The 27327-nt window shown below is 42.6% G+C and overlaps 2 protein-coding genes across 9 annotated transcripts in view; one reads left to right on the top strand and one right to left on the bottom strand.

The window, feature by feature from the left end:
* The window catches only part of iqck (IQ motif containing K), a 51192-nt gene that overhangs the window by 2534 nt on the left and 21331 nt on the right, over window positions 1-27327 (top strand). For 2 of the 8 annotated variants that reach the window (XR_006821611.1, XR_006821616.1), the window contains exons 9-11: window positions 6756-6867; window positions 11157-11288; window positions 12602-12721. Coding sequence is in view for 3 of the 8 variants with exons in the window: in XM_046029094.1 (XP_045885050.1) it covers window positions 6756-6867; window positions 11157-11288 (244 nt within the window). In the remaining 5 variants the exon portion in view is untranslated. Of the gene's footprint in view, window positions 1-6755; window positions 6868-11156; window positions 11428-12601; window positions 12722-14888; window positions 15206-16335; window positions 16508-27327 lie in introns of those variants that run through there. The other 6 variants (XM_046029094.1, XM_046029099.1, XR_006821613.1 and 3 more) reach the window with 5 other exon arrangements.
* Window positions 18533-27327, bottom strand: part of gprc5ba (G protein-coupled receptor, class C, group 5, member Ba) — a 14040-nt gene continuing 5245 nt past the window's right edge. Inside the window, exons 2-4 of the mRNA XM_046029081.1 lie at window positions 21535-22566; window positions 21181-21302; window positions 18533-19752 (exon numbers count right to left, since the gene is read on the bottom strand). Of these exons, the coding sequence (XP_045885037.1) occupies window positions 19708-19752; window positions 21181-21302; window positions 21535-22564 (1197 nt within the window). The 5' untranslated portion in view covers window positions 22565-22566 and the 3' untranslated portion in view covers window positions 18533-19707. The remainder of the gene's footprint in view (window positions 19753-21180; window positions 21303-21534; window positions 22567-27327) is intronic.

Below are 27327 nucleotides of genomic sequence, written 5' to 3'. Positions count from 1 at the left end.
ACTGGCCAGTGACAGTGCGATCTTGTTGTATAATCCCATTGCTCTGAAAAGCCCCTCTTCCACAGGGACTGCAATATCATTCAGCTGCTTGATTATGTCATCAGTGATGCTGGGATTTAATTTCTTCCTGTTTGGGCATTGTGATCTGAAGTGTTCTGTACTGTGACATAAATAGACATAAATAGACATAAATAGACATAAACAGACGCTACCAGAGGCAAACAGCAGCGATTTCTCCCCACTCACACACAAATAAACCTCTCGTATGATGTAGGAATGTGAGCAGGGCTCGTGTTTTTGTTTGTCTCACCAGAAGCTCATATTTTTAGTTTCAATTCCCTCATGCTTGTGGATGGATTCAGCTTAATTCTTGCCACACAGACCATTGAGAGGAAAAGATGCCAGCTGTGCTGTCATGTACAATTACATTCTGTTTGAGTGATCTGAAGATATGTTTTTTTATGTAGTTTAATTTGTGGGTGCAAGCATGAAACTGAATGTGTGTGTGTGTGTGTGTGCATGCATACAGGTTTGGAGTACTTGTACACCAGCAGGGGGCAACACTTCCTCTCTTTTTTCCAACAAAAAAACCTAACAGGCCTCCGCTCACATGAGGTGGCAGCATTGAGCCAGCTGCCCCTCACTCGTCACTGAACTAAGAGAGGTCTAGTAGGGCCACTGATAGCACTGCAGCCCAGCACCCCAAGGGATTTAGAGGAAGGGAGACAAAGAGTCAGTAGTGAGAGGATGGGAGGATATATCTGACAATTTTAGGAACATTTTCAGATGGACTGATGATGGCAAAAGGGAGGAAAGAGGCACGATGATGTTGCAGAGTGGAAGGGGGTAAGACGGACTGAAATGCAGTCATGGCAGCGTCGGTAGGGGGTCGGAATAGGGAAAGAGATGTAGGCTGGAGCATCTGGGAAGCACAGGGAGCCTGGGAACGTAGCATAATCAGGTTCTGAAGTTGAGGGTCGGCCTTTTAGGATCATGACTTATTCAAGATGCACAGGGTGGATATATTTTTGGCCAAAGGCACAAAGACAAAGTCCTGACAGGTGATTTTGTGTGTCACGTGTGATGTTACGTTGGCTGGAGGAAAACAGCAGTTAACAGCTCAGTGGGCAGCAGAGACGAGGACATCAGCACGAACAGAGTCAGCTGTGAAGCACCAATGCACTGTAAACTTCATTAGTTTATATGCGTGTTTGTGTAACATCATTTTGGTCTGACTTATGCAACCTTCTGGGACACATTGCAGACAAGTTGATTGGGGACAGCTTGTCCAATTGGAGACAAAAGCCATGTCCTCAATTGGGGAAAAAGCTGATTTTGAATGTCTATGTAATGTCCCTAAAAGTAACATAAGTAAACGTGTGTGTCTGCTGGCGTGAGGATGTGTATGCTTTGTATGTGTTTTTCAAATAGCACGTGATAATTGTCTCCCATTATGAATGTATGTCTGACAAAACTCACATATCAAGACATCTTGGTTCCCAGATTTGATATCTAAGTGAGCATTAACAGGCTCTACTACACCATGATCTGCTCTACTGTGAGTTGTTTGACCACTTAGAGAATATATTTGAAGGTTTATAACAGTATAAGAGTATAATAGGATAATGGGATTTTGCTGTAAAAAAACACAAAAAACATTGCATTGAATCAATGTTTTTTGTGTTTTTCTACATCAAAATATGAATGAATATGAATGAGTTTTCTGCGTCGGTTTTCAATAGTTCACTAACAATTGTAACATATAGATATCCTGATGTAAATTTGATCCAAAGTACAATCCTCTACCTTTATCAATATACCCTGTTCTCTTTACCCCCATCCTCTCCCTCCACACGCCCTCTTTCCCCTCACTCTTACACCCTCTGCTGTTATATAATCTGCCTGACGCAGCGCTAACTGCAGAGGGTGTGTGTGTGTGTGTGTGTGTGTGTTTGTAAGAAAGACAGACAGACGGAGCACCAGGAAGCAGGGAAGGAGGGTCTTTTTGTAGATTGGAGTTTTATCCCTCAATTATTAATACGAAGAAGAGCAGCAATAGAGATACACACAGAGACACAAACACTGACACTCACTAACTCACATCTGTATGACCCGGACAATGCGAGTGTTTCTTGTTTCCCTCATGTGCAACTATAAAGAGCTGATGGGTCTAAACATATTACATAATCGTCTTTAAACTGTGTGCCTTAGCCCTAGCTCTAATCCATTCATCCATGCTACTGTAATGCACACATATGTACAAACACACTCCACGGATCACTTAAGACTTCTCAGGCGCTCTCAGGTCCAGTCAGCTGAGTTGGAGTAATGGCTGTTGTGTAATAAATAGGCATTACAATTAGGCTGTCGATATTGTGGGTTTGTGGTCAAGTAGAGAAGCAGGCTTTTTATCATAATCATTTCTACTGGCTTTGTTTGCAGATTTATTAAGCGTACACACACTGTTGTTGGCCTTTTCCCCTGGCCAAACCTCAGCACTGTCTTGTGAAGCGCAGTCTTGTCTAACCTAGCGTACTAAATTCTGTCCATCCATGTCAATATCTCATTTGAGACAAGATGTTTGTGATTGGTTATCTTGTTTTCAGTCCATGTTTTTCTTCTTCTTCTTGTTTTTTTCTTTAAAAAAAGAAATATTATTATTATACTAATATTTCAACATTTTATAATACACTGACAGAGAGTACAAAACTACTGCTAGCAGTTGGTTAGTTTAGCTTAGCATAAAGATTGGAAACTAAGGGAAACAGCTAGCCTGGCTCCGTACAAAAACCAAAGTTGATTTATCAGGGTTATGTGTTGGACAATTTCTTGTAGAAAGAAATAGTCCTCCACATAACCCCTCATAAAATGGCGAATTGTCATTTTTACACTTAGGTTTTTAGTACAGATTAAACAAACGAGATGTAACATGTTCATTTATGAGCTTTAGAGTTGCTGGTGGGTGAATTTCGTTACACTTGGACAGAGCCAAGTCAGCTGTTTCCCTGTTTCCAGTCTTTGTGCTAAGCTAAGCTAACAAGCTGCTAGCTTTAGTTTATTATTTACTGTATAGACGTGAGAGTGGTATCATTCTTCTCGTCAAAACTGCTTTTACATTTTATTGTGACTTGTATTTAAGTTGTCTAACAAGTCTTGGATGTCAGTTAAACTTGCAGAAAACCTGGTGTAGGTCTTCTCACCTGCACGTGGATGCTTTTTTTCTGTAACAATGTAATGCACAAAAAATTATGAGCCATTTTTATAATCATATGGTAAGTATTTTTGAATAAAAATATTGTTACAGTCCCGACATGTCTTCTTGGACTAGCAGGCCCAGTTATTGTCTAAAATTGGGACACTGCAAGTACCAAGTGTATTCCTCTTGACGAAAACTAATAGAGTTGTTTGAAAGAATCTCACACACACAAAGCTGTATAGTCAACAGCAGAACTAGGTCTGCCATTCCAGCTGAATGATCCCAGGACAGAGATAGATAAATAGTTTGAACTGATTGTTAAGTTGGTGATGGGCCACATGCAGTGACACTCATGCAGAAAATATGTCAGAGGCACTTAGGACATCCAGTAGCCAGTGGCTGTGCTTCATCATCACTTCCCCCTCCTGCAGGAGGGCCATAGAGACACGCTGTCTGGACTGGTCATAGCATGAATCAGGTACTCCCGTGATATCCACTATCATCTGTGATATAGAGAGTATTTCAGATCTAATTTAGTGTTCTTACAGAGGGCAATAGGGACACATTGCTGCCACTCACTGTGCCCGAGTCTACAAAGGCATGAATCAGATCACAGGTTGCTCAGCTGGTTAAGCCCTTATTGAAACATCGTTCAACAAAAACATGATGGATCGGTGGGTGGATAGAGTGCGAAGCGTAGAAAGAGCAGGCTGTGTCTTTATGCAGCCTGTCAGTGTGGCTGGTGATGTGACTGCAGCCAGTCCCTCCAAACAGAAGCCATTGTGCTGCTGCAGAGTGTGAGAATGGGAGAGGAGCTCAGTCTCACAGGCAGCTCTGCACAAAAAGCAAGGCTGCTTGAAAGGTTCTGCAGTGGGATTGAAGTGTGTGTGTGTGTGTGTGAGAGAGAGATCGAGAAAGAGGGCAATTGTGTGCACAGTTTGTGTCACTGTGTGGTTGTGGTTGTACACGTTTTTGTGTGTGAGTGATGGGGGTTCTGCTTGTGCTGCTGATGGTGTCGGCTTTGAGAGATGGAAGAGGATGGAGTCCCTATTTATAGCATTTTGTCTGATTTTGAATATGTGTGTTTGCTTGTGGCTTTGCTTTCGCTTGTCAAATGAATCGTGTCTAGTGCACGCAGCCTTGTGTACATTGCAATGCCTTACAATTTTTTCTAATCCCAACCTTCATGCATACACACAGAATGAGAGGACAGACTCACGTGCACACTGAAACGGATTCTGTCACGTGTACAGTGACATGGAGGATTATAGCTCCTGACTGTAGATACTGTTTGATTTGATAATGATTCAAATGAGGAAGAATAGATGAAAAGAACACAATTTAGTGTTGTAAACCACGTTCAAATGTACATATGCTCACACACAGCATACAGAGCTACACAAACACAAAGTCCTTGATGTACACAGTCAAAACAATACCCCCACCACCCACACCACTAATCAGCTGATGCACACAGACAGGCTTCAAAACGCTCACACACACTCAGCTCAGCTCTTTGTCTCCTGCTATCAAACACAAACTGTCAGCATCCTGCAGAAAGCATGCATAATAAAAAAGCAAAGCTTTCCAAGAACTGAGACTTTGATTTGATCCAAAGGCTGTCAAATACGCCCGTCATTTAGCAGTAGCTGACCGCAACAGAAGAAGAACTGGTGGTATAAGGTTTCTGCAGGACACCAATAGAAAGTGACACAGTGGAAATGGCCACAGACAAATAGACACACATAAGCGATACCCCCCACCCCTCCTGACCCTCACCCCTCATTTCCATTTCTATGCTCTGCTCCCACCAGCAAGAGAGGCTGCTGTAGCACTGTGAAACCCGGTAAATTAACTATTGGAGCCCGCTAGTCTTACCCATTCCTTAACCCAGTGCCAGGCTTATATAACAGGCCCACTTTCATACCCACTGCTAATAGCAACATTATTGTCGCCATTCAAGCAGGCACTGGGGAGAAAGTTGGGGTCGAATGGAGAGGGAGGAGTAAGAGGAAAACAAGACTGGAGAGAGGAGATGTGGGAGAGAATACAGAGTAGAGAGGAGAGGGAGGGAGAAAGAGGGGAGAATAAGGTGTTGAGGAGATAGTGTCTGAGATTGAGTGTGAGGAGAGACAGAAGAAAAGGAAAGAGAGTAAAAGTCGTAGTAGAAGGAGGACATGAAGAAGGGAAAGGAATCTGAGCTCTTCTGGGATATTTTTTAAAACAGCAAGTCTGTTTAGTAATCAGGAAAGCCAGCAGCCCACACACCACAAACACACACAACAACTACAGGAGTTTCCTCCAAGAACAAAAGCATAACTACGGACTGGCCAAAGAGAAGAATCAGAGACAGCTTATTGACATGAATCTGCAGCAGAATTTGACCCATTTACCCACCTATGTGGACACCGATACACGAACACACTCAGTCATACATGTTAACACGCTTCATTACCATCAGCAGTGACGGCCTTTCTCTGCAGATTACCAGGGACAGACATAGTTTCCACAATACAGCTCAATACAGTAGTGTGCTAAATTATACACACACACTCGCCTATATTCTTAACTATGTTATGCAAAGGTGTAGCATTAAAGTTAAAGTGGCAATTTATAACTTACCACATGTAAAAACTATAGAAAATAATAATTATGCTTATTTATACAGCATTACTAAAAACAATGGTGGAAATTCAAGATTAAAACATTTCAGCTGTGCAATTAATATAATGTACTACATAATGTGTTAATATAATATAAAATCAAGGAAAGTAATGTATAGAGAATAAAATACACCACAGTAAAATATGATAAGAGTGAAATGAACAAATAATACACAATAGGGAAAGTAAAACATTAATCAATGCATTTCTAAAAACACGGACTCTGAATAGTGTTTTTAATTATCAGAATCAGAATCATAAATTGTTCGAGGGGAAATTCTTGTGTCACAGTTCCTCACATTTCACATCAAAGTAAAGGAATAGAAATGATAATAGAAAGTTGGCCAATAGAATATCAAGAAATATACAATATAAAAATATAAATAAGAGTGGGGAAAATGTACAGCATTTTACAGTATATGGCAGAAGTGTGATTATAAATAGTGGTAATGAATAAATAGTAGTAATAATAATGAGTACAGATAGTGTTTAGGTGGAATGTATTAAAAATCCTTAAAAATTGATGTTACTGATTATAGTGATGGCATGTTTGTTGTTTCATGCACTTCATCGCACACAGTAAGGATGTTGTGAATTTACCACATAATATGAACTCAACTGCATTATTGACAGAAGTAATGAAGTTCGAGCATGAGCATTATCAACTGGATATGTGACCTGACAACAGCTGTCAGTGGGAGGTTGTGGTGTCTCACAGTAATTTAGCCAAACAGGTCAATAAAACATAATACAATACTTACTTAAAAACATATCACTTTACACAACAGTGGCAGCTTACTGTTACTGATTATCTTGCAACTTAATTTAAGTTATTGATTATTTCAGCCTATGTGAATGTACGCTGCCTTCACACATGTGCTGTTTGTGTGTTACAGATCAGGGCACGGCCAGATGTGCAGGAGCTGCGCCAATGGCAGAAAGAACTGAGAGAGAACCGTGACATTGCCAAAACTGTCGAGCAGTTCTGGGTTCTACGAGAGAGCCGGGGTGAGTGCACACACTCATACACACACTCCCACGGTATCACTGAATGTCGGGCCTCAAGCTCGCTGGCAACACAATACCATTGATCATGATTTTTCTCCCGTGGCTAACAACAGCTGCTGATAGGCAGGCAGGATGCCAACGTACGATAACATTCACACAAACCAGCTACACTGCTTAGATGTCAACCCATACAGTACTATATACATATACATAGCACACACAATTACACACATACTACATAAACTTCAGAGATACCGTATTCATCCCAACGGGGTTTTGAAGTTAAAGCAGAGGGATGTGAATTCTGAGAGCAGAGACACAAAGAGAGAATGAGGGCAGACGCAGAGATAGAGAAAGAGACAGGGGGGAGTGAGGAGGAGAAAGAAAAAGAAGATTGCAAGTGAAGGAGAGAAAGAAAATGTCCGCAGGGCTCATGGTGTAATTGTGTGACCGAGAGAAAGAGCAGAGGTTGGGGATACGTGTGAAGAAAGAGAAGAGATACAGAGAGAAGAGGGAGGGAGAAGAAGACAGAGAGAACTATAAAATGATAGTGTGTGTGTGTGTACTGTGTGGACACATGAAGGGCAGAGCAGCTGAGAATGCAGGCCCATATCCAGTGTGACTGACTGGCATTAGAGCTCAAAAAGAGCGACAAAACTTTGTCCTTGAACACACTCGCAGACACACAAATACACACAAAGAGACACACACAAGTGATTCCCAACCTGTACTATGGGGTACTTACTCATATGCAGTTACTAGAGGGTATATACGAAAAGACTATGGCGAAGTTCAGCTCATTTGAAAAAATATACGTGTATTTAAAAAATGAACTGAAACTGATTTTAGCTCAAAGGATGGAAATGTCCCTTGGTCCACCATTTTGGTTCAGACTGAAATATCTCAGCAACTATTGGATGGATCGCACAGACATTCATGTTGCCCAGGGGATGAAGCCTTGTGACTGGTGATCTTTTAATTTTTCCTCTAGCGCCATCATCTGATCAAAATTTTGTGTCTAATATGTTGATTTAAAAAGCATAACATTCCCATCACGGGTGGCGCGATGGTGCAGTGGTTAGCAATGTCACCTCACAGCAAGAAGGTTGTGGGTTCAAACCCCGGTTGCCCCGGCCTTTCTGTGTGGAGTTTGCATGTTCTCCGCATGGGTTCTCTCCTGCTCCGGCTTCCTCCCACCATCCAAAGACATGCAGGCTAGGTTAATTGGTGTCTCTAAATTGCCCTTAGGTGTGAGTGTGAGTGGTTGTCTGTCTATGTGTGGCCCTGCAATGGACTGGCGACCTGTCCAGGGTGTACCCCACCTTTCGCCCAATGTCAGCTGGGATAGGCTTCAGCCCCCCGTGACCCAGGATAAGCAGTTAACAATGGATGGAACATTCCCATCAGCCTTAGCTGTGCTAATTAGCAAATGGCATGCTAGGATGCTAAATTAAAATTACAATTTAAATAAATTAATAAACAATTACAACATTATACCTGCTAAAATCAACATGTTAGCATTATCATTGTGAGCATTTTGCAATGCCAGCGTTAGCATTTAGCTTAGTATAGCCTCACAGAGCCGCTAGGACAACTGTAGACTCTTTGTGTAATATAATTATTGTTGTTGTTATAATTGTATTGTTATTTTTAATTCCAGGATCAGTTTCTCTTCTTTGGATTCACATGTGTTCACACTGTGGATATCATACAAAACTAAATTGGGAACCACTGCACTTTACTACCATGGCAGCATGAATGTACTACAGTATGAGGACACGCTGCTTAAACCTGCAAATACTGATTTTGTTTGGCTACGTGGAGACAGCGGAAATAAACTGTGAACACAGCACTGACTGATTATCACCTTTTAAGTTGATATGAAAACCTGTTAGCAAAGTTGCCAATTTATACATCTAGCGGATATGGAGCAACATTAGCACTATGTTAGTTGTGGCTACCTGTTGAATTTAAATCCAATAATTAACTCTCCTTTAGCTCTGGGTAGCTCTTCACCAACTCCCGGGGGGAACATCTAATATCGAGAGTCACAGGTTTTTTTCATTGTGTGGTGCTGAGCATGTAGTGTACAGTGGGTTTTTAGAACATTTTTGCTGAAAATAGTTGCCTGTTGGTGTTTACAATGACACTATTAGAGCAGTGAGAGTGGACCACAACATCAAAGTTGTGGGACTAAAAACCAAAACTATAAATCTCTGTAGAGCTGCAGAGCAGAGTTGGGTGATCATTCTCTGAGTTTGCCACTATGAGTGACCCCTTTCACATTCAAGTTGTCGTGTGATCCATCCATCCATAAGTATTGATTGTAGCCTCTAAATGAATGTGCATATAGATGACGACAAACATTCACTCACAGCACAGAGTGTCTCTGTCTTTGTCACTCACAAACAATGACGCCATCATAAACACAGATTTCTTCCACACTGACACATTCCACACAACAAAGGCACTCACTGCAGCCAGCGAACATTCTTCCACCGGGGTGCCACAGCCACACTGTGATGCTGCTGCTAACTGCTGCTCCTGCTACTGCACCACTACTGCTGACCTGACATTATAGCATGGAGGGCTGTGTGTGTGTGTGTGTGTGTGTGTGTGTTTGAAAGAGAGTGTACAAGAAAGTCTGCCCAGACTGTCCTGAATGAAAGCCATTTCCAGACCTGTTCAACAGAATCTCAAATGGATGAGACTAAGGGAGAACCAGAAATGTGTGAGCAGGCGGGGAGGGAGGGGAAGAGACTGATGCTGAAGTTGCAGTTTGTTTGCTAGTTTTGCCCGTTGTTGTTTTTGGATGTAATGAAGCAAGCACTGCCCTCCAGCACTGACTGATAAATGACCCATGTTTGGGACTGTAGTAGAGAGAGGGTGGGTTAGAGAGAGAAATTATTTAGGGAAGCCCCCTCCTTACTGTATACTGCTCTTTAAGTCGATCCGGCAACAGCTGCACTCATCTCATTAGATCCGAGGAGACCAGCATGCGATACCTCTTCTGCCATTTCACGTTTCACAGTCTGAAATCAGAATTAGTCAGAGATGGAGAGAAAAACAAAAGGGGAGAGAGAAAAGTAACATGGAGAGCAGGCACAGGACGATACTTCGAGGTCAACAGGTCACGGCTCGTTGGGCAGGTGCAGCTCTCAACAGCTCATGAATCACCATGACTCTCCTTGACTGCCTGACATGTTGGATGTTTACCGTCACTCCAAGCGCTGTTAAAACAGTGTAGTTGACTAGCTGGGGAAAAGACTTTTCCTGCTAATGCTAATTATAGTGATAAGTCAGACTACCAGCCACACCTTGTTTATAAATGGCACATTATGAAAAGTATCAGTCATGATATCTAAAACTAAGACATTTATTTTTAGATAATAACAGTGTACTAAGGAGTTGCATCAGTGCAGATGTTGATGCTACAGATGGTAATCGTGAAGCACCTCAAAGATTTAAAACAAACTGTTAATAGCACTTTTCAAAACCACACTTACACACACAGTTACAGTCATTAGTGTGTAAATAAAGCAAAACATTTTTCACTACCGTCATTTACAATTAGACTGTGGCTCTTGTTGTGCTATAAAAGGTATCAGTCTAATTAAATGTAGCAGTCTATTCATCATAGCTTCAATTCTCTAATGTCAAAGCCATTGCATTTCACTGGCACATAACACATAACAAAAGGCCGCCACAATAGCCTTGCAGCCATCGCAGTGAGAAAGTGTCAGTAACTGGCTGAATCATGGTTTGTTAAACAGATTCACTTGCGGGGGGGCTTATTAAAATATTGTTTCCTATATTCTAAAATATTGTTTCCTGTAATCTATAATTGCAAATAATACAACTTCAATATTTTTATTTTTTAGAAACTAATTGTGCCACCATTATAGGCCTTTAAAAAGTAATGTACTTTTGTATGTATGTAAAAACAGGACGCTCAAAGTATGATTAGATGACCTTGCTTTACAGATAAAAAGGGGGGTTGTAAACAGTTCTTTCTAAAATGTTTCATTGGTATTTTTCATTGCAACATTTGTGCTAGAAACTGAAATTTGTGCAAAATCTTGTCTATAAAACCTGACACAAAAAAGCCTTGTGGGCTCTGAACTGTGTCCTCCTCAGCAGAGTGCAGCAGAATTGCAAGACTCTCAAAAATTAAGGCATATTATTGAGTTGTGCCGTGCACATTTCTAAATGATGAACATTTTTTACGGTCTGCTTAAAACCACAATGAACCTGGTCATATTAAGGATGCAGTTCTTGTTTGTCTCCAGTTGGCTCTGCCATGACAGATCTTCCAGAGAGCCCAGAGCCCGGCAACTCACACGTGTCCATCCATGTAATTTCACCCAGCCCCCAGAGCACCTTGGTCTACACCCCCACCGCCCAGCTGACCCATGAGGGAGGTGAGTTGCTGACCCCCAGCCTGCACAGCATGGAGAAAATGGCCTCCACACCATCACTGACTGGTTTCCTGGCTGTATCCGAGCCTGGTGACAAATCCCCGGCTGCAGAATCTCCGTCTGTACTAGGAACTCAAAACCAGAGCTAGACTGGTGGTACTATTAATTGAACTCATTAGCTCTGTGTACAAAGTTTTTCTGGTGTTTAAAGGCTATTAAACTCTGTGAGGCTGATGTCAAACTGACCAAAATGATCAGTCAAACAAGCAATTAAAAACGCCTGTAACCAGTTTGAAATGGCCAGGCAGGGATTTATCGTCTGAGATCCATGTCTAATTAGTTGATTGCTTTCATTGCCTTTTTGATGGATCACCTCCCTTCACAAGTCTCACCCAGCAAATGAACAGCATAAAGGACGGGTCACATATTACACTGTCGGGAGAAAAGCCCCTCGTAACAGACTTCATGCTTTCTCACAGCACCTCTAGCTGGAAGATAACCCAATCGTATTTCCTTTGGCTTGTCATTTCCTTTTTCCTTAGCAATAGATATCACTCCACAAAAGAGGTTATAGAATTTCTGTTCAAGCCCGGAACTGAGGGCAGAATGAAAAGTGACTCTGCGTGCGAAGCAGCACTTTCTATCCTGTTTGTCAGAAAAGGAAATTAGCCTGTCAGGGAAAGAGATCATTTGAAAAAAAAAGATCACTGGTGGACGATTGAAAACTATCTGACAGAGCAACAAAAAGGAATATCCCATATTTCCCTTAGATCTCAGTATTTTATAAGTGATAATAACCTTGTTAAATATCCCGTGACACTGTTTGGATTGAAAGTTAACCTCAGTAAGGCAAGTTGAACATTGTACCCTATTTACCGTATTTTTAACATTATACAGTAGCTTATGTGTTTTATGTTTTCAGGACTGTCTGTGAATTTGCTTGTGTATTTTTTTCATACATTTCTTTTACATACTGTATTATGTATTTTTTTATCAATGGTTTTGGTCTTTCGCAAAATGTACTGAAAAGTAATTAATTTTGCATCACCCCTGCTGTCTCTTTTTGCGCCTTGTCAAATGTCACGAATCAGGCATGGAAAGTTCAGTTTGCAAAAATATTTAGGATTAAAAGACCACATGCTGCTCAACAGACTCGGCAGGTCTTTGCTCTCCTTGATGGCCACTTCAAAGACTGTGCAAGTTAAAACTGTATTTTCCTGACTGTGTGTCAATTAAACTAGGAGGATAAAGTGCACTTCTGGCATATTTCCGTCACTTTTTGAATCCTGAGAGGATACTTCTGGTTTCCCCTCCAGTGTCTCTGTAGAGCAGCAAGGTGGCGGTCCTGTGATGGACAGCTTTCCTGACCGTCCCAGCCCCTGATGCACACCGCCTCAGAGTGAGGCATGTGGAGGGTCATGTATCTCCCTTTGCAGGTATGTGGATGCCTGGGAGACAGCTGCCACTGGGTGAGGTGATAAAACAGCCCATTTCATTCTGGCGACATCTGATAGTGCAGCCAGCTCCACAGAGTCTGGCAGCACTGGGCCCGACTGAAACTAGATCACACAGCAGCAGGAGGGAGTGGGCACCAGGCTGCCCGAGCAAAGCCAGAAAACAACTGGTTTGTCTGTGTTTCCAAGGTTGAAGGTGGAACTGTAGAATACGACTGCATTTACACATGGCGATCCTGAGTTAAGAGACTGTATGTTTGTGAGGTCTAGGAATATACTAATTATAAGATACACTAACTTTAAGGCTTTACACTTAGATGTAAACAGTATGCCAAACATTGTTCAAACCCCTCAAATATGTAAGATGTTATAGGGATAAATTAAAGGCAGTTGACTACAATTTTAGGGTACAAAATAAATATTAAAGTACGAGCTACTGACTAAAACATTTTTAAATACTGCTACATGACCTTTAGGATCGAAGGGAAAACATATAGATGGATTCCAAAATCATACTTTTTTATAAAAACACTCTAAATGACCTGTCGAACAGCAAACCTGCAATAGCTGTCCACCTGGGAGCAGCAGAAACAAATTATGAACGCAACATTGACATAGCACCTTTTAGGTGGAATATGACCAACTTCTGTTTGCTTTGCACATCCAGCAGATACAGAGCAACATTATGAATCATTTTGAGTCGTATTTCTGTCTACCTGATTGATGTTAGTCCAAGATTCACTCCCTTTTTAGCTCCATTTTTGGTCTCCACCAATTCCTGAGGGAAATATCTGGATCTTTAGCTGCTAAATGCTCCACTGTGTTCACCGGTTAGTCGCTGACTGTGCCTGTCTGCTGCTGAGCAGGCAGTGTGTAGTGGGTTTTTAGAGCTTTTTTGCTGGGAAACAGCTGATTGCGGCAGCCGATTAATGATGCCATGAGAGTGTACCAAAACAGTAAAGTTGCAGACTAGACAGCTAAACCAGGTGAAACTCAATATAAAGCTCTGTAAAGCTGAGAAGAGCTGCAGATTTAGGTGATAAAACTGTGTTTTATGTTTAGCTAAAAACAAATATCTGTAGAATATAATATTAACGTTGTAGTTTTCCTTACCTGGATAATGTGTCCGGATATAGATCACATTTTAGTACCAGTTGTAAATGGGGTATAGAACATAGACTGGTACAGAAGTGACCCCTTTCACATTGTCATTTCTTACATTGTTATTATTTTTAAAAACTTTGACATTTTGGGAAATATGCTTATTCATTTTCCTACTGAGAGTTAGATGAGAAGATTGATAACACTCCAATAATCGTATGAGGAAATATGAAGCTGCGAACAACTGGTTAGCTTAGCTTAGTATAAAGATTGGAAACAGGGACCTATCTTGGCTCTGTCCAATGGTAACAAAATCAGCCTACCAGCACCTCTAAAGCACACTAATTAACATGTATCTCCCTTGATTAATCTATACAAAAACTTTTTGTACACATTAGCTGTCTCTCCCATTTCCTGTCTTTGTGGTACGCTAAGCTATGCACATGGTGTATTTACTGAACATCAAAGTGCTATCAATTTTCTCATCTAACTATTTATTTCAGGGTTTCAACAAAGACGTTTTAAAGTATAAAATAATTTTTTTCTTAGATTTCTTGAAATTCATGGAGATTTTGATTAAAACCCAATCAAATAATACACACAGAATCTCCTTTACATAGTTTATCCAACATAGACCACCGACAAGTTTATTGTTTAAATAACATGCCCCACTTACTATATCTTGGTGTTAAATAACCTGATTAAAGGGATCCTTATCAAAAATGTATAATTTCTGAATTTCTGTTAAAAAATAGCTCTCAAATATCCATATCCGTATGAGCCTTAAAAGTCAAGTACAGTCCATCCAGAAAATATTCACAGTGCTTCACTTTTTCCACATTTAAAACATTCATGTATTACAAAATGGATGAACAATACCCCATAATGACAACATGAAAGAAGTTTGTTTGAAATCTTTGCAAATTTATTTTTAAAAAAGAAAGAAAAAAAGCACATATATGTAAGTATTCACAGCCTTTGCCATGACACTCAAAATTGAGCTCAGGTGCATCCTGTCTCCACTGATTATCCTTGTGTGTTTCTGCAGCTTGATTGGAGTCCACCTGTGGTGAATTCAGTTGACTGGACATGATGTGGAAAGGCACACACCTGTCCATATAAGGTCCCACAGTTAACAGTGCAAGTCAGAGCACAAACCAAGCCATAAAGTCCATTGTCTGTAGACCTTTGAGACAGGATTGTATCGAGGCACAGATCTGGAGAAGGGTACAGAAAAATTTCTGCAGCATTGAAGGTCCCAATGAGCACAGTGGCCTCCATTGTCTATAAATGGAAGAAGTTTGGAACCACCAGGACTCTTGCTAGAGCTGGCCGCCTGGCCAAACTGAGCAATCGGGGGGGAGAAGGGCCTTAGTCGGAGGTGACTAAGAACCCGATGATCATTCTGAAAAAGCGTGTCTCTGTGGAGAGAGAACCTTCCAGAAGAACAACCATCTCTGCAGCACTCCACCAATCAGGCCTGTATGGTAGAGTGGCCAGACGGAAGCCACTCCTCAGTAAAAGGCACATGACAGCCCGCTTGGAGTTTGCCAAAAGGCACTTGAAGGACTCTCAGACCATGAGAAACAAAATTCTCTGGTCTGATGAAACAAAGATTGAAGTCTTTGGCCTGATTGACATGCGTCATGTCTGGAGGAAACCAGGCACCTCTCATCACCTGGCCAATATCACCCCTACAGTGAAACACGGTGGTGGCAGCATCATGCTGTGGGGATGTTTTTCATTGGCAGAAACTGTGAGACCAGTCAGGATCAGGGGAAAGATGAATGCAGCAATGTACAATGAGACATGCTTGATAAAAACCTGTTCCAGAGCGCTCTGAATCTCAGAAAACAATAGAGTGGCTATATGACAAGGACAACTCACAGGACAACTCTGTGAATGTCCTTGAGTGGCCCAGCCAGAGCCCAGACTTGAACCCGATTGAATGCTCTCCATCTAACCTGATGGAGTTTGAGAGGTCCTGCAAAGAAGAATGGGAGAAACTGCCCAAAAATAGGTGTGCCAAGTTTGTAGCATCTTACTCAAAAAGACTTGAGACTGTAATTGGTGCCAAAGGTGCTTCAACAAAGTATTGAGCAAAGGCTGTAAAAACTTATTTACATGACCTTTTTTTTTTTCTTCTTCTATTTTTAATAAATTTGCAAAGATTTCAAACAAACTTCTTTCACGTTGTCAGTATGGGGTATTGTTTGTTTGTAGAATTTTTAGGAAAATAATGAATTTCATCCATTTTGGAATAAGCATGTAACATAAAATGTGGAAAAAGTGAAGTGCTATGAATACCGTGATACTGTGAGTACACTGATTTCAATATGCTTCAGAATAATAATATGTCACTGACATGGGGGGGAAAAACACCACATTCAATTAAAAGTTAACTACAAACATGACACTTTTATTGAACTTTTTTTTTTCCTGATTCAGTTACAGAAACAAGAGAGTTAACTGTTTTTTTTTCTTTTTCTAATCAGGGGAATAAAGTTCTATACATAGGCATGCTGCGTCACTGCACAGTCACAGCTGTGAAAACCAATATCACCCCTGTCAGCTGCCCTGTTGGAACAGTCTGAAGGCAAGACAAATCAGGAGAGGACAGGCAAGGACTTGTCAAACCCAGGGAAGGATGGGTGTTCAGTGGGCTGCCCAGGGATGACAAACTTAACATATAGAAGTTTTGTGCAAATTTCACCACAGTCTATTTGATTTCAAACACAGACGATATCAGTCAGAAGATTCTCTTTTTTTTTACCCTTGAGTCTTCAAACTAACAGAGGAAGTTATTATTAGGTCCAGTGATGATGGCATTTTGTTCCTTTTTGGGGAATCATACTATTTTGGACCACTTTCCCCTGACTTTAATCTCTTTGCTTCTCAAAAGCCAGATCTCTTTTGTGTTTAAGAAAGCACAGACATTAAGTGTGTCCTCTGATATACAATGAAATTATGATTGCTGTCACATGACCCTTACATAAATAGAGTTAGTATTCAAAAGTACGTCTGAGAAAGGTCTTACATGTAGAAATGGTGATAAGCATGCACAGATAGGTAGTCGACAAGTGCAAAATCTACAAAGTCACATGTTCTTTTTTTAAAAAAAATCCACATTGAGTGAATTCATCACAAGAACTGAAACCCCTCCCCCTTCTGCTCTGAGAATTGAGACTGGTGTTTGTCTTGTTACTGCTGACCACCCAAAACCCTGTGGGCAGTTCTTCTTCATGGGCTACGACCCACGGATCTGGGGCTCGTAGCCTGTCTCTGACCAGGGTTGGCCCAAACAGAGCCTGACATAGCGGGTCATGCTCTCTTTGGGCATGGAGCTGGCCTGCCGGTACCTGTTGTATTTTAGAATAGCCAGTGGGTAAGACATAAACATACAGCAGCAGTCAAGAGTTGACCCATAGTCTATTTATATTCGAGGGTTGTTTAGAGACCAGGTTTAGTGACTGTTTAGTGACTCTTGGTGGGCTTGAAATTAGTTTTTCAACCCTCCCTGCTGTGTTTTTTTATTATCCCTAAAGTATCACAGAATATGTCATTGTTTACAGCATGAAGTGCCAAAAGTTATTCACAGCCATTGTTGTTTTTTCTGAAAAAAAAGTATGTCTGTATCCCCATAACTGTTATAGTAATGAGTGGACCTTTGTCTGGACTGAGAATACTGCGCAGATTTACCAAAGGAAATTCCTATAAATGACGACTCATATCATTTCCTTGAACATTAATCAAACAAAAAAATAAAAGCAAATCTAGTGTTGGCAAAACAGTTCGAAAATAATGCTAGTTAAAAAAAGACACCAGCAAGAGAAAAATAAAAGCATATGTAACAACAAGCAAATGTATAAACACAAAGCAAACCCCCCCCCCCCCCCCCCCCCCCAGATAAAAACAGTTTGCAGTAGTCAGTCACATGACACTGGTGTCTAAACTCAGCCTACAGTTAAAAAAAAAAAAAAAAACAATAAAAAAGTAAACAAGCAAGCAAAGCTTTATAGCACTACTATGTACACAGCATCTCGGGTGAAGAGAGAGCTGGTGTCATGATGAAGGGAGACGGCGTGAAACAGAGACTCTGATGAAACAAGAGTCCTTCTTGGCACGGGGACTTGAGCTATAGCCGACCACAGAGAGACAGGAGGAGGAGACTCAGGAAGAGGAGGGAGAGACGCTTTACAAGATGAAGAAGACAACCACATAGAGCAGAGCAGCATGGGCCGCCCCCACATCACACACAAAAACACACACAGAGGGACAGACAGACCAGGGGAGCCATTTTCTCACACAGATCTGACTGACTGAAGGAAGTTGCAGAGATTTCACTGTCGCATAGACACCCCTCGCACCTCCTCCCGCTATCTCCTTCCTCCTCGCTCTTTCCATCCATTTGATCTCCCTCTTTCTACCTTGCACAGTTAATCTGATCTTTCTAAGGCTCTAGGATATCTCAACACACCAGCCACGGCTCTATATATAGTCTGTCACTCACAGTTTGACTACTGTATCTGCATCAGTGTTGTTCCTGTAAGTTCGGTGCCTCACTGGGAAGTCATGCGGAGGAATATTTAGCACCAGAAAGCAACCCTGACTTTTAATTTCACCCCGTCAACTCATGACGCTCATGAAATCACAACACTCATGTACGCACACACAAACACTGATGAACTAAGAACAGGAGAACCATTTAATTTTCTTGCTCTGTTTCCTGCTGATATAAAGTGACAATTTCTCCTGGCTGGTTCAAACCGCCAGTGGCCACTGGAGATGTGGGAGAGCAGCACACAGTAGTGTGACCTAGATACATGAAGCGGTGCCTCCCCACTGATGACTGACACCCTCCTTGTCCAATCAGAATCCACTCTACGCCGCGCATATATCTAACAGCAGTTCATTAGCAGCTTGTGATCCCTCTGTTCTGGTGCTCCAGGCTGCTCTTGTTGTGTGCGCGGTCAAAGGGGAAACTTCTTTTCCAACCGCAAGGCTTCACAGTTTGTTTCACATTTTGCAAAGTGTCCATGCAGGTGAGAGGATGAGGCAAGGTGAGAAAAGTTATGTGTTATGCTCACAGACGGCGCAGAGAAATGCTAACCGGCAACAGAGAGAGACAAGGAGGAAGGAGAGGGGTAACAGTCTGGAGAGGCATGGTTGATTGGAGTGGTAGAGTTGTGGTGCCGGGAATACACACAAACGTTTTCCTCTTACATACTCTACATACACACCCACAGAGGCTGGGTTCTTTTTAAGAGGGATGTGCTCACACTGTACAGTTGCCCATGTACTCTGTCTTCACCTACGCTTTGGATGGATGGAGGACAGAGCCAAATGTTTCCACTTGAGCGCCAGCATTGTGAGGAGCAGCAGAAAAAAAGACATCCTGACTGACAGGAATGAGCGAGAGAGCAGGGAAAAGCGATATATTTCACAGTTTTCAAGGATGCTTACAGTGCTGCAGTCTCAGGGGAGCAAATCAAACAATAAGAAAAGAATACTGCATGTTGATGTTTTTAGATCCGAGTCAGTGTGTGTTTTGTTTTGCTACTTGCTGGGCACATTATGAGTTTCTCAACCCTTCTATAGAGATTTGTGTGCTAGAAGAGCTTTAGCTCTGTCCTCCATACCCTACTTTCTCGCACTCTCACACATGCACTCATACAATAGTTGATTGGCACACAGTCAGTGTTTAAGTCTGTACACAGAGTGAAAGGGCCTTTTTGGCATCCATGTTTTAAGTTCAATACAACCAGGCGGGCTTCTCGTCCTGGACCCCGTCCCTCCTCACCCTCTACATCCTCTTCTTCTCCTCATTTGTTTTTTTTTACCACACATCTTCTTTCCAATCCTCTCACTCACCACAGCTGCCTCCCTGTGTAGGTTGGAGGGGCAGAGGGCACCTGTAGAAGGAAAATAAAGTTTGTAAATGATAAACAACCTGGATAGAGTCGCATACTCACACATGCATCTCCACACACATGCAAACAGCAGCTGTAAAGGTCCCATTTTCACTTTTTTACTCATGCTTGTCTACAAATCTCTCTGTAATTTAGGACAAAATACATCTCTGACTGTCTTTTACTTTAAAATAAACACTTTTGAATCATCTGGTAGCTCTCAAACTGTCCCAGATTTTGTCCCAGCAACATTTACTCATGCTCTATAAAGCTGGAACAAACTTACAGGCAATATAAGACCTGGCCAAACTTTCAAACAACAGACACTTTGGGATCTAAGCTTATTTGCTTTTTTGCAGAGAGTCAGATGAGACGATAGATACCACTCATGTCTGTATAGTGTAAAAATGACATCTTGTGTGTGCTAGGTGTTTATTGTTACCTTTGGACAGAGCCCGGCTAGCTGTTTCCCCTATTTCCTGTCTTTTTGTGTTAAGCTAAGCTAACTACTGGCGCTAGCTTTATATTTACCATACAGTCAAGTGAGTATATATCAATGTTTTCTATAGTTTGACATCTATCATGTCAAACTATATAGTTAACTCAATCTTACACACGTAGACTACTATCCACCTTGCACTTCCATCCTATGCTCTCTTCTATTTAATTATTTTATCATTTCAATTCATTTTAAATTGCTATGTGTAAATTTTTCCTTTAATACCTTTTATGCCTTGTGCAAAGCACTTGAGTATAAAACATGCTGTATAAATAAACACACATGTCTTGTAAACAGAGACACTGAAAACTAATGATATTTTATGCAGAGCAGTTTAAGGAGGTCTCTGCATTCTCTTTGTCAGCTAAATCAGCACGTCTAGCTGCAATCTCTAGGAATAGTGACTACAAATTATCTTTTAGTCAGTAGAGAGTGTTGCTTCAGCGTTTTAGCCCCCAGTGGTGTGTGAGGTGCCGTGTTGTGCTGTTGTGTGGCAGGCTTAATTCATAACCCAGTGGCTGGAAATAAGTTCACCTGTGCCAGCAAGAGTGCACATTCATCTTGCAAAATGAAAGGGGTGGCCAGCGGACAGTCGCATAACTCAGCGGGCAGATAGCATCGCAGCTTATTTACACGCACAGGAGCACATGGGAGCTCTCTCACACTCACCCATACACAAATCAATGTCAGATGAGTGACCATTTGTGACAAACCCATCCATGCATGTGCCCACAAAATACAACACACACAGGCACCTGACCATGCACCCTCAAAGTAGTTTATGGCTCACACCCGTCCCTCATTCTTGTGCAATGGTGTACGGTCCGGAACGCACAAATGTGCATGCGGTCTTGTTGGCGTGGACAAATGAGAGAGCGGCGTGTAAGCGGCATGTAAGCGGCGTGTACCTGTGACTGGGCGGATGTACTCACCGCTCCCCCGTTCAGGATCATGGTCATCTCAGTGGGCTGATAGACGTTGCTGCGGAAAGGAGCACTGGGCCTGGCAGCGGTGTTACTGTTGTGTTGCGCGGCACTGCTACCACTCCTCAAACCTGGCATGGAATAGACGGAGAGGCGGACAGAGATTACTTGCTATGACTCACCACATCACCGAAGGAAGAAACACTGTAATCCTGCACCACAGATATTTCCTCCTGTACTTATTTCTAGCCACGCATGTGGATATTTCCTGGTGTTCTATTACTCATTCTGGCCTACATTCCACCTACAGCCTTTCCACACATATTACGCCTGTCTACTGTAAAATATTGGATTGCACTGTACCTGCGGCGTTCTCGTCACTGTATCCGTAGCCCTGGTTCTCCACAAACTGCCTGTGAGAGAGAGGGATGTCTTCATCGAAGCTGGTCTCCCTCATCCGTGTCGAGTTCTGGGAGGTGTCAAAGTAATCTGGGGCAGTGGGCTGTGGAGGAGGTCTCAGGCAGATGTGGGACTCAGGAATGGCGTGGAATATCAGCAGCAGCCAGCCCTGAGCCACTAAAGCAATGGCCAGTGCCGGGTCATTCCAGTCTGGGTACCTCCCCAGCCAGGCGTTGCCATACAGATAGAAGCCCACCCAGGTCACCGACAGCAGCAGCGACAGCAGGCATGTCACGAGCAGCCAGATGGCATTGCAGCGCCATTGACGTGTCTTTCCACATAGCGCTAGGGAGGCGGCAGTGAGTGCGGCTAGTAGGAGGGCTAGCACGTAGCTGCAGGCTAGTGAGAAGTCCACTGGCAGGTACAGACAGGCAGCTTGTCCCTCCTTCAGCACGGTCAGAAGTAGCCACTCCGCGGCAATGATACCCTGCACAGCACTCAAACCCAACGCAAGGCCTGTTAGGGCGCAGCTGCCAGGGCTCCGTCGCTCACGACCAAGCCTATGCAGTCGGACACCCTGCACCAGCAAGCATGAGAAGCAGACAGCAAACAGGAGACCCCACAGGGCCCTGCGGAGCAGACATAAAGACTCATCCTGCTCGATCAAGTAAGCAAAGCTCAGGCCGAACAAGCCAAGGATGCCAAGGAGCAGCAGGAGGATGGGTCCCACAGCACTGCGCTTCTCAGCCTCACCGATGTGGTGCAAACGGCATAGCAGGACTAGGGCTAGCAAGACGGCAGTCAGCGCCCCACCAGCAGCCACAGACTCGACAGCCACACCCCATATGGAGTCCAGGTCACAAAGGAGGGTGTAGGGACGCACAAGGCCCCAGCCGCAGCCTCTTGGGAGAGCTTCTGGGTCCTCGGGGTCTTGACCAGCGGCACGATGAGCAACAGTCAGCAGCAGCAGGAACAGAACCGGGAGGAACGCCATCTCTGAGAGATCAACAGACCAGAAGACAGACAGAGAGAGATGAAGGAGCAAGGATGGACAAATCAAAGGAATGGAGAGAAATGGGAGAGAGAAAGAGAGGGTGTCGTTGTGGTCATAAATGTTTGGAAAGCAACCAAGCTGAGCAGTCAGTCATTCCCTTAGCAGTCATCCGCCTGTGAGTGACAATACAGACAATCAGCCACTGCTGTGTTTTAGAGAGGAAACAAAGGACAGCAGTTCATGCAGGGTGAATGACCTAAGCCTTTCCAAGCAAACACACACATCCTGTTTCACCAATAGTAGCCCATAGCCCTGGCCTCTTTTGAACCTTTTAAAAGCTTTAAGGTTTCAAACACCTTTAAGTTTCCAACATACACATAGCAGAAAAATACCTTCAAACCCAGAAAGGCCCATATAAGCTGCCTTCCGCTGATTCACAGAGATGTGAGGTCAGAGTTGGAGCACCTACAATGCTTCCGAAGAGGGTTTCAGGTGTATTATTTGTCCAGTCTTGTGCAGTGAACCGACTGCAGGAGGACTGACAGGAAAGCTGCAGCATTGTGAATATTTTTATGATACAGAGAAGGGAAGTAGTGAGTACAAGCAGTTACGCTTACTATCAGGCATCTAAGGGCATCTAGCAAGGCGTGAGACAATGCATAATACACCGCACAGATACACTGCGCCTCAAGCCCGAAGTACAAACACTCCTATACTTTTGTGTCCCAGTGAGGAATAAAAAAACAGCAGCACTCAGTGTGCGAAATCAATGCTGTCTCAGTTTACCTATTCCTTTATTCATCACAACTGTCAGACAGCCATGCACACACTCACACACACACACACACACACTCACACATTCACACAAATACACATTCTTTCGTTTCATTGGAGGTCTTTGCTGGGATGATCAGTGCTGTCGTTTCAGCTGACAAGCTGTGTGTTTTATGACAGGTTGATCTGTATTTAAATCCACCACAAAACCACACACACACACACACACACACACACACAACATTTTGCCAGGTTACTGTCAACTGTCTCTCCACTACATTGCTAAGCTTTCAGAAATTCTTTCCAAGCTGGTTCATACATTAGTGTGTCAAACAATCTGCTCTTGAAAAGGAACATGCACACACACACACTTTTCTCCAGCCTCTCAATGCTTGAAGCTAGACTTTGGATTGTTTATTTCAGTCTCGCTGTAGTTTTGACATAAAATATCTCCCGGTGTCCACAAATAGACTGTACCACAATATTTACATAGCACATAAAGGACACTGGCTATCCCAAGCTTCATTTTCATGCCAGTAAGTCAGGGAGAGTTACACGGTCAGGCGGTCAAGGGAGAGTGGTAGATTTAAATACACACCAGCCAGGGCTATGGGTCACACACAGTCCTTCCAGCATGGAGCTTATTAAGTGGGGCAGACAGCCACAAAGAGACAGATCCCCAGAGACTCTGATTTATTTCATTGTGATGAAAATGGGGACAAAAGTGGAAAGAAGTCTAGATAGACTAGACCTTGTATCATTTGTCACTTTATTGCATCGTACAAAATTTTCTACTGTTGTGGAATGCAACAAAGTCAATATCACTCAAGTACTGCACCTGAGCACAAATCTGAGGTACCTGTACTGTACTTTTCTTACTTTATTCATTTCCTTCAATTCTACTCTACTACATTTCAGGGTTTGGTTAGTAGGATTATTGTACTTCCTTACATTTATTTGATGGCAGTAGTTACTGGTTATGTTACAAATCAATTTTACACACAAAATAAATGTAGAGCTTATAAAACATGACGGACTGTTATAGATAACTACCAGAGAGTATATTAAAGATTTAGAGCTGAAATGATTAGTCGATCAACAGAAACAAACAGTTTTTTAACTGAATAATCATTTCAAGTAATTTTTCAAGCAAAAATGTCATTTCAAGGTTCAAGCTTCTCAAAAGTGAAGATTTGCTGCTTTTCCTTGTCTTTAAGTTATGGTAAACTGACTCATTTTTTTTGCAATTTGAAGATGCTCTTGGTAATGGTGACAGGCATTTCTCACTATTTTCTTTATAAAATATATATAGTATATAGTGTAAAATTAGCTCCACCTCAACCCACTACAACAGTAAAATGCTGCTTACACATTAATGCACGAGTAATAGAAATCGGTATCTCACTTTTCTTTGTAATGGAGTATTTTTACAGTGAGGTATTAGTGTTTTTACTTAAGTGAAGGATCTGGATAATTCCGCTAGGACTGCTATGAGGTGAAGACAGTAAACCTATTAACAATATTTTTGCATATAAGGTGTGTCCATGACTCCATGTTACTGAAATCTTGAAATGCTGTTTCAAACTCCAGGCACAAAATAGGGTTGTGTGTGTTATTAATAACACCCTTAACATTACTGGGGACTAAACTCACTCATCTAGTGCAGTAACACAATATGTTCAGAGAGGCTACGGCAACTCTCTCTATCAAAACAAGTGGTTCAATTCTGCCCCAAATTTCCAAATACACACATGTACACAAAGGCATTGCATCCATCCATTTATTTACAGGCTTTTGATATGTCTGTCGTAATGTCCATTAAAAAAAAAGATAAGGCAGCGGTTGTTTACAACTTGTGAAATTTCATTATTTATTTCCTTGAGACCCCAGAGGGCATAACAGTGAAAGATGCATGTGTGGATATATGTGTGTTTGTGTTTGTGTATATTCATTTGTTTAAAGCTCTTTCATGTATCCTTCAGAGGTTTACACCCTCACAATTCCTCCTCACGCCTCCTCATTACTAAAATTCTTCACTCCCTCATTTCCTGCCGTTATTTCAGCCTGTCGTTTCCTGTCGTCTCCTTCCCTCCTTGTTGCAGCAGCTCACACAGCCGCTGGTTATTATTGGTCTACATTAACATCAATCACTGTTTATGGAGGGATGAGTCACCAAAACACGCACAAAAAACACAGAGCTTTACACACACACACACACACACACACACACACCTTACACCCAACATGCATGCCTGCCACAAAAAACCACACACACTCCTGACAGCCTCATGCTTTCTCCTAACATCATGTTGTTTTTCTAGTGAGCCCCTGACAACCATGGTTACGCCCCATCTCTAAAATGACAGGGATAAAACAAAAGGGAGGGGAGACAAAAGGGAGAAAGACAAGACAAACAGACTGCCCCTCCTCTGTCCTTTTTTTGTCCTCTATCTTTTTTTGTCTTTTCTTACCGCCTTCTTTTGTCACACTTCCTAATGACAGAGACTGTAAAACCAAACAGTTAAGACAAAGTGCAGCACTCACAGACCAAGAGACCGGAGCTTGTGGCTCCTGCACACAACGTTACGTTTTCATTCACTCACCCTCTCACCCAGTCACTCCCTCTTGCACAGATGGTTGCCCTAGCTGCTTTTTGAGTGTGACTTGGCACACAGAGGGCTGCCAGTGGCCACACACACACACACACACACACACACACACACACACACACACACACGCAAAAGTGCAAAATCACCAATGCTAATGCCAAAATGCACAACATCCAGTACATAAAACATACGTACAGCACACATGCCCCACACTTCCCCTTCCCTGTTTCTCACTAATCTGACTCATGTGAAAAGGGAGAGAGAGAGCCCCTGGCCTTCCACTTGTGCAGCACAGAGGATGCTGCTGCCGTCTCATCATCCCCTCCCCTCCCTCCCATCTTCCTTGACATGTTTCTCTCTGTCACTCCCTTCTCCATGCGGCCATTTCTGCCATCCCCTCCATTTAAAATCCTCTGTGCTGTCAGATTCGAATGCCACCTCTCTTCCATAGCAGCCGGAGCAGTCGCACCCCCCTGCTACTTTTGAAGGTGTGCTGCAAAAGATGCACCTCACACACCTCCTCTCCCAATATTTTCTCCCGAACACATCCCTCTTGCTTCCATTTTGGCTTCTACTTCTTCCCTCCTTGTGCCCCTTCCTCCTCTTTCCCTCCCTCCCCCTTTAGCCTTTATTCTTGCTGTGTATCTTATGTAACTGGGGAAGAATCCAGCTCCTGCCAGTTTTGCTGCATGGCTGCTGTTTCTGAAGCATCATCTTCTTCAGTGCCAAGTAGCCTGCTGGCACTCAGAGGTCTGTCTTAGCGTTGCATTCTGCATCCGTCTGTGGTTACATGCATTCATGCAGCATGTGTTCTTCACACACACACACACACAGGCATAATGCCCATGTGTGGCTGGCTCTATTTGCATGTAAATATAACATTCTGCTTGATGGCATGTATTATGCATCTCTGTGTGTGAAGGCACCACATTCTCACACAAAGCCGACTGTGGCAAATATGCAGCATGCATTCCTTGCAGCACTGCTGTTTAGCACACAACAGGAATACAGGCATGAGAGTGCAAATGTGCAGCGCCGCAATCCTTCACATCTGCTCCAGGCTGGATAGGCAGGGATGGGAAAAATCTAGCGAGCCGTCCTGTACAATTACCTCCGCCTATAATTATCAGACATACCACACAACCAGATGCTGTCTAATTACCGTGGTGATAACTGGGAGGATTATTGCATTTTGACGACTTTCTTCAATTCTCTTTTTTCCCCCCTACTGTTTTATTCAGACTATTGGGACAAAAATGGAGAAAATGTGTGTGTGTGTGTGTGTGTGTGTGTGTGTGTGTGTGTGTGTGTGTGTGTGTGTGTGTGTGTGTGTGTGTGTGTGTAGGAGTGTGTAGGTATATGTCTGGAAACACACTGGTC

The sequence above is a fragment of the Micropterus dolomieu genome, linkage group LG02 (genome assembly GCF_021292245.1).
Source record: "Micropterus dolomieu isolate WLL.071019.BEF.003 ecotype Adirondacks linkage group LG02, ASM2129224v1, whole genome shotgun sequence".
NCBI lineage: Eukaryota > Metazoa > Chordata > Actinopteri > Centrarchiformes > Centrarchidae > Micropterus > Micropterus dolomieu.
This window is presented reverse-complemented; position numbering and strand designations above follow the sequence as displayed.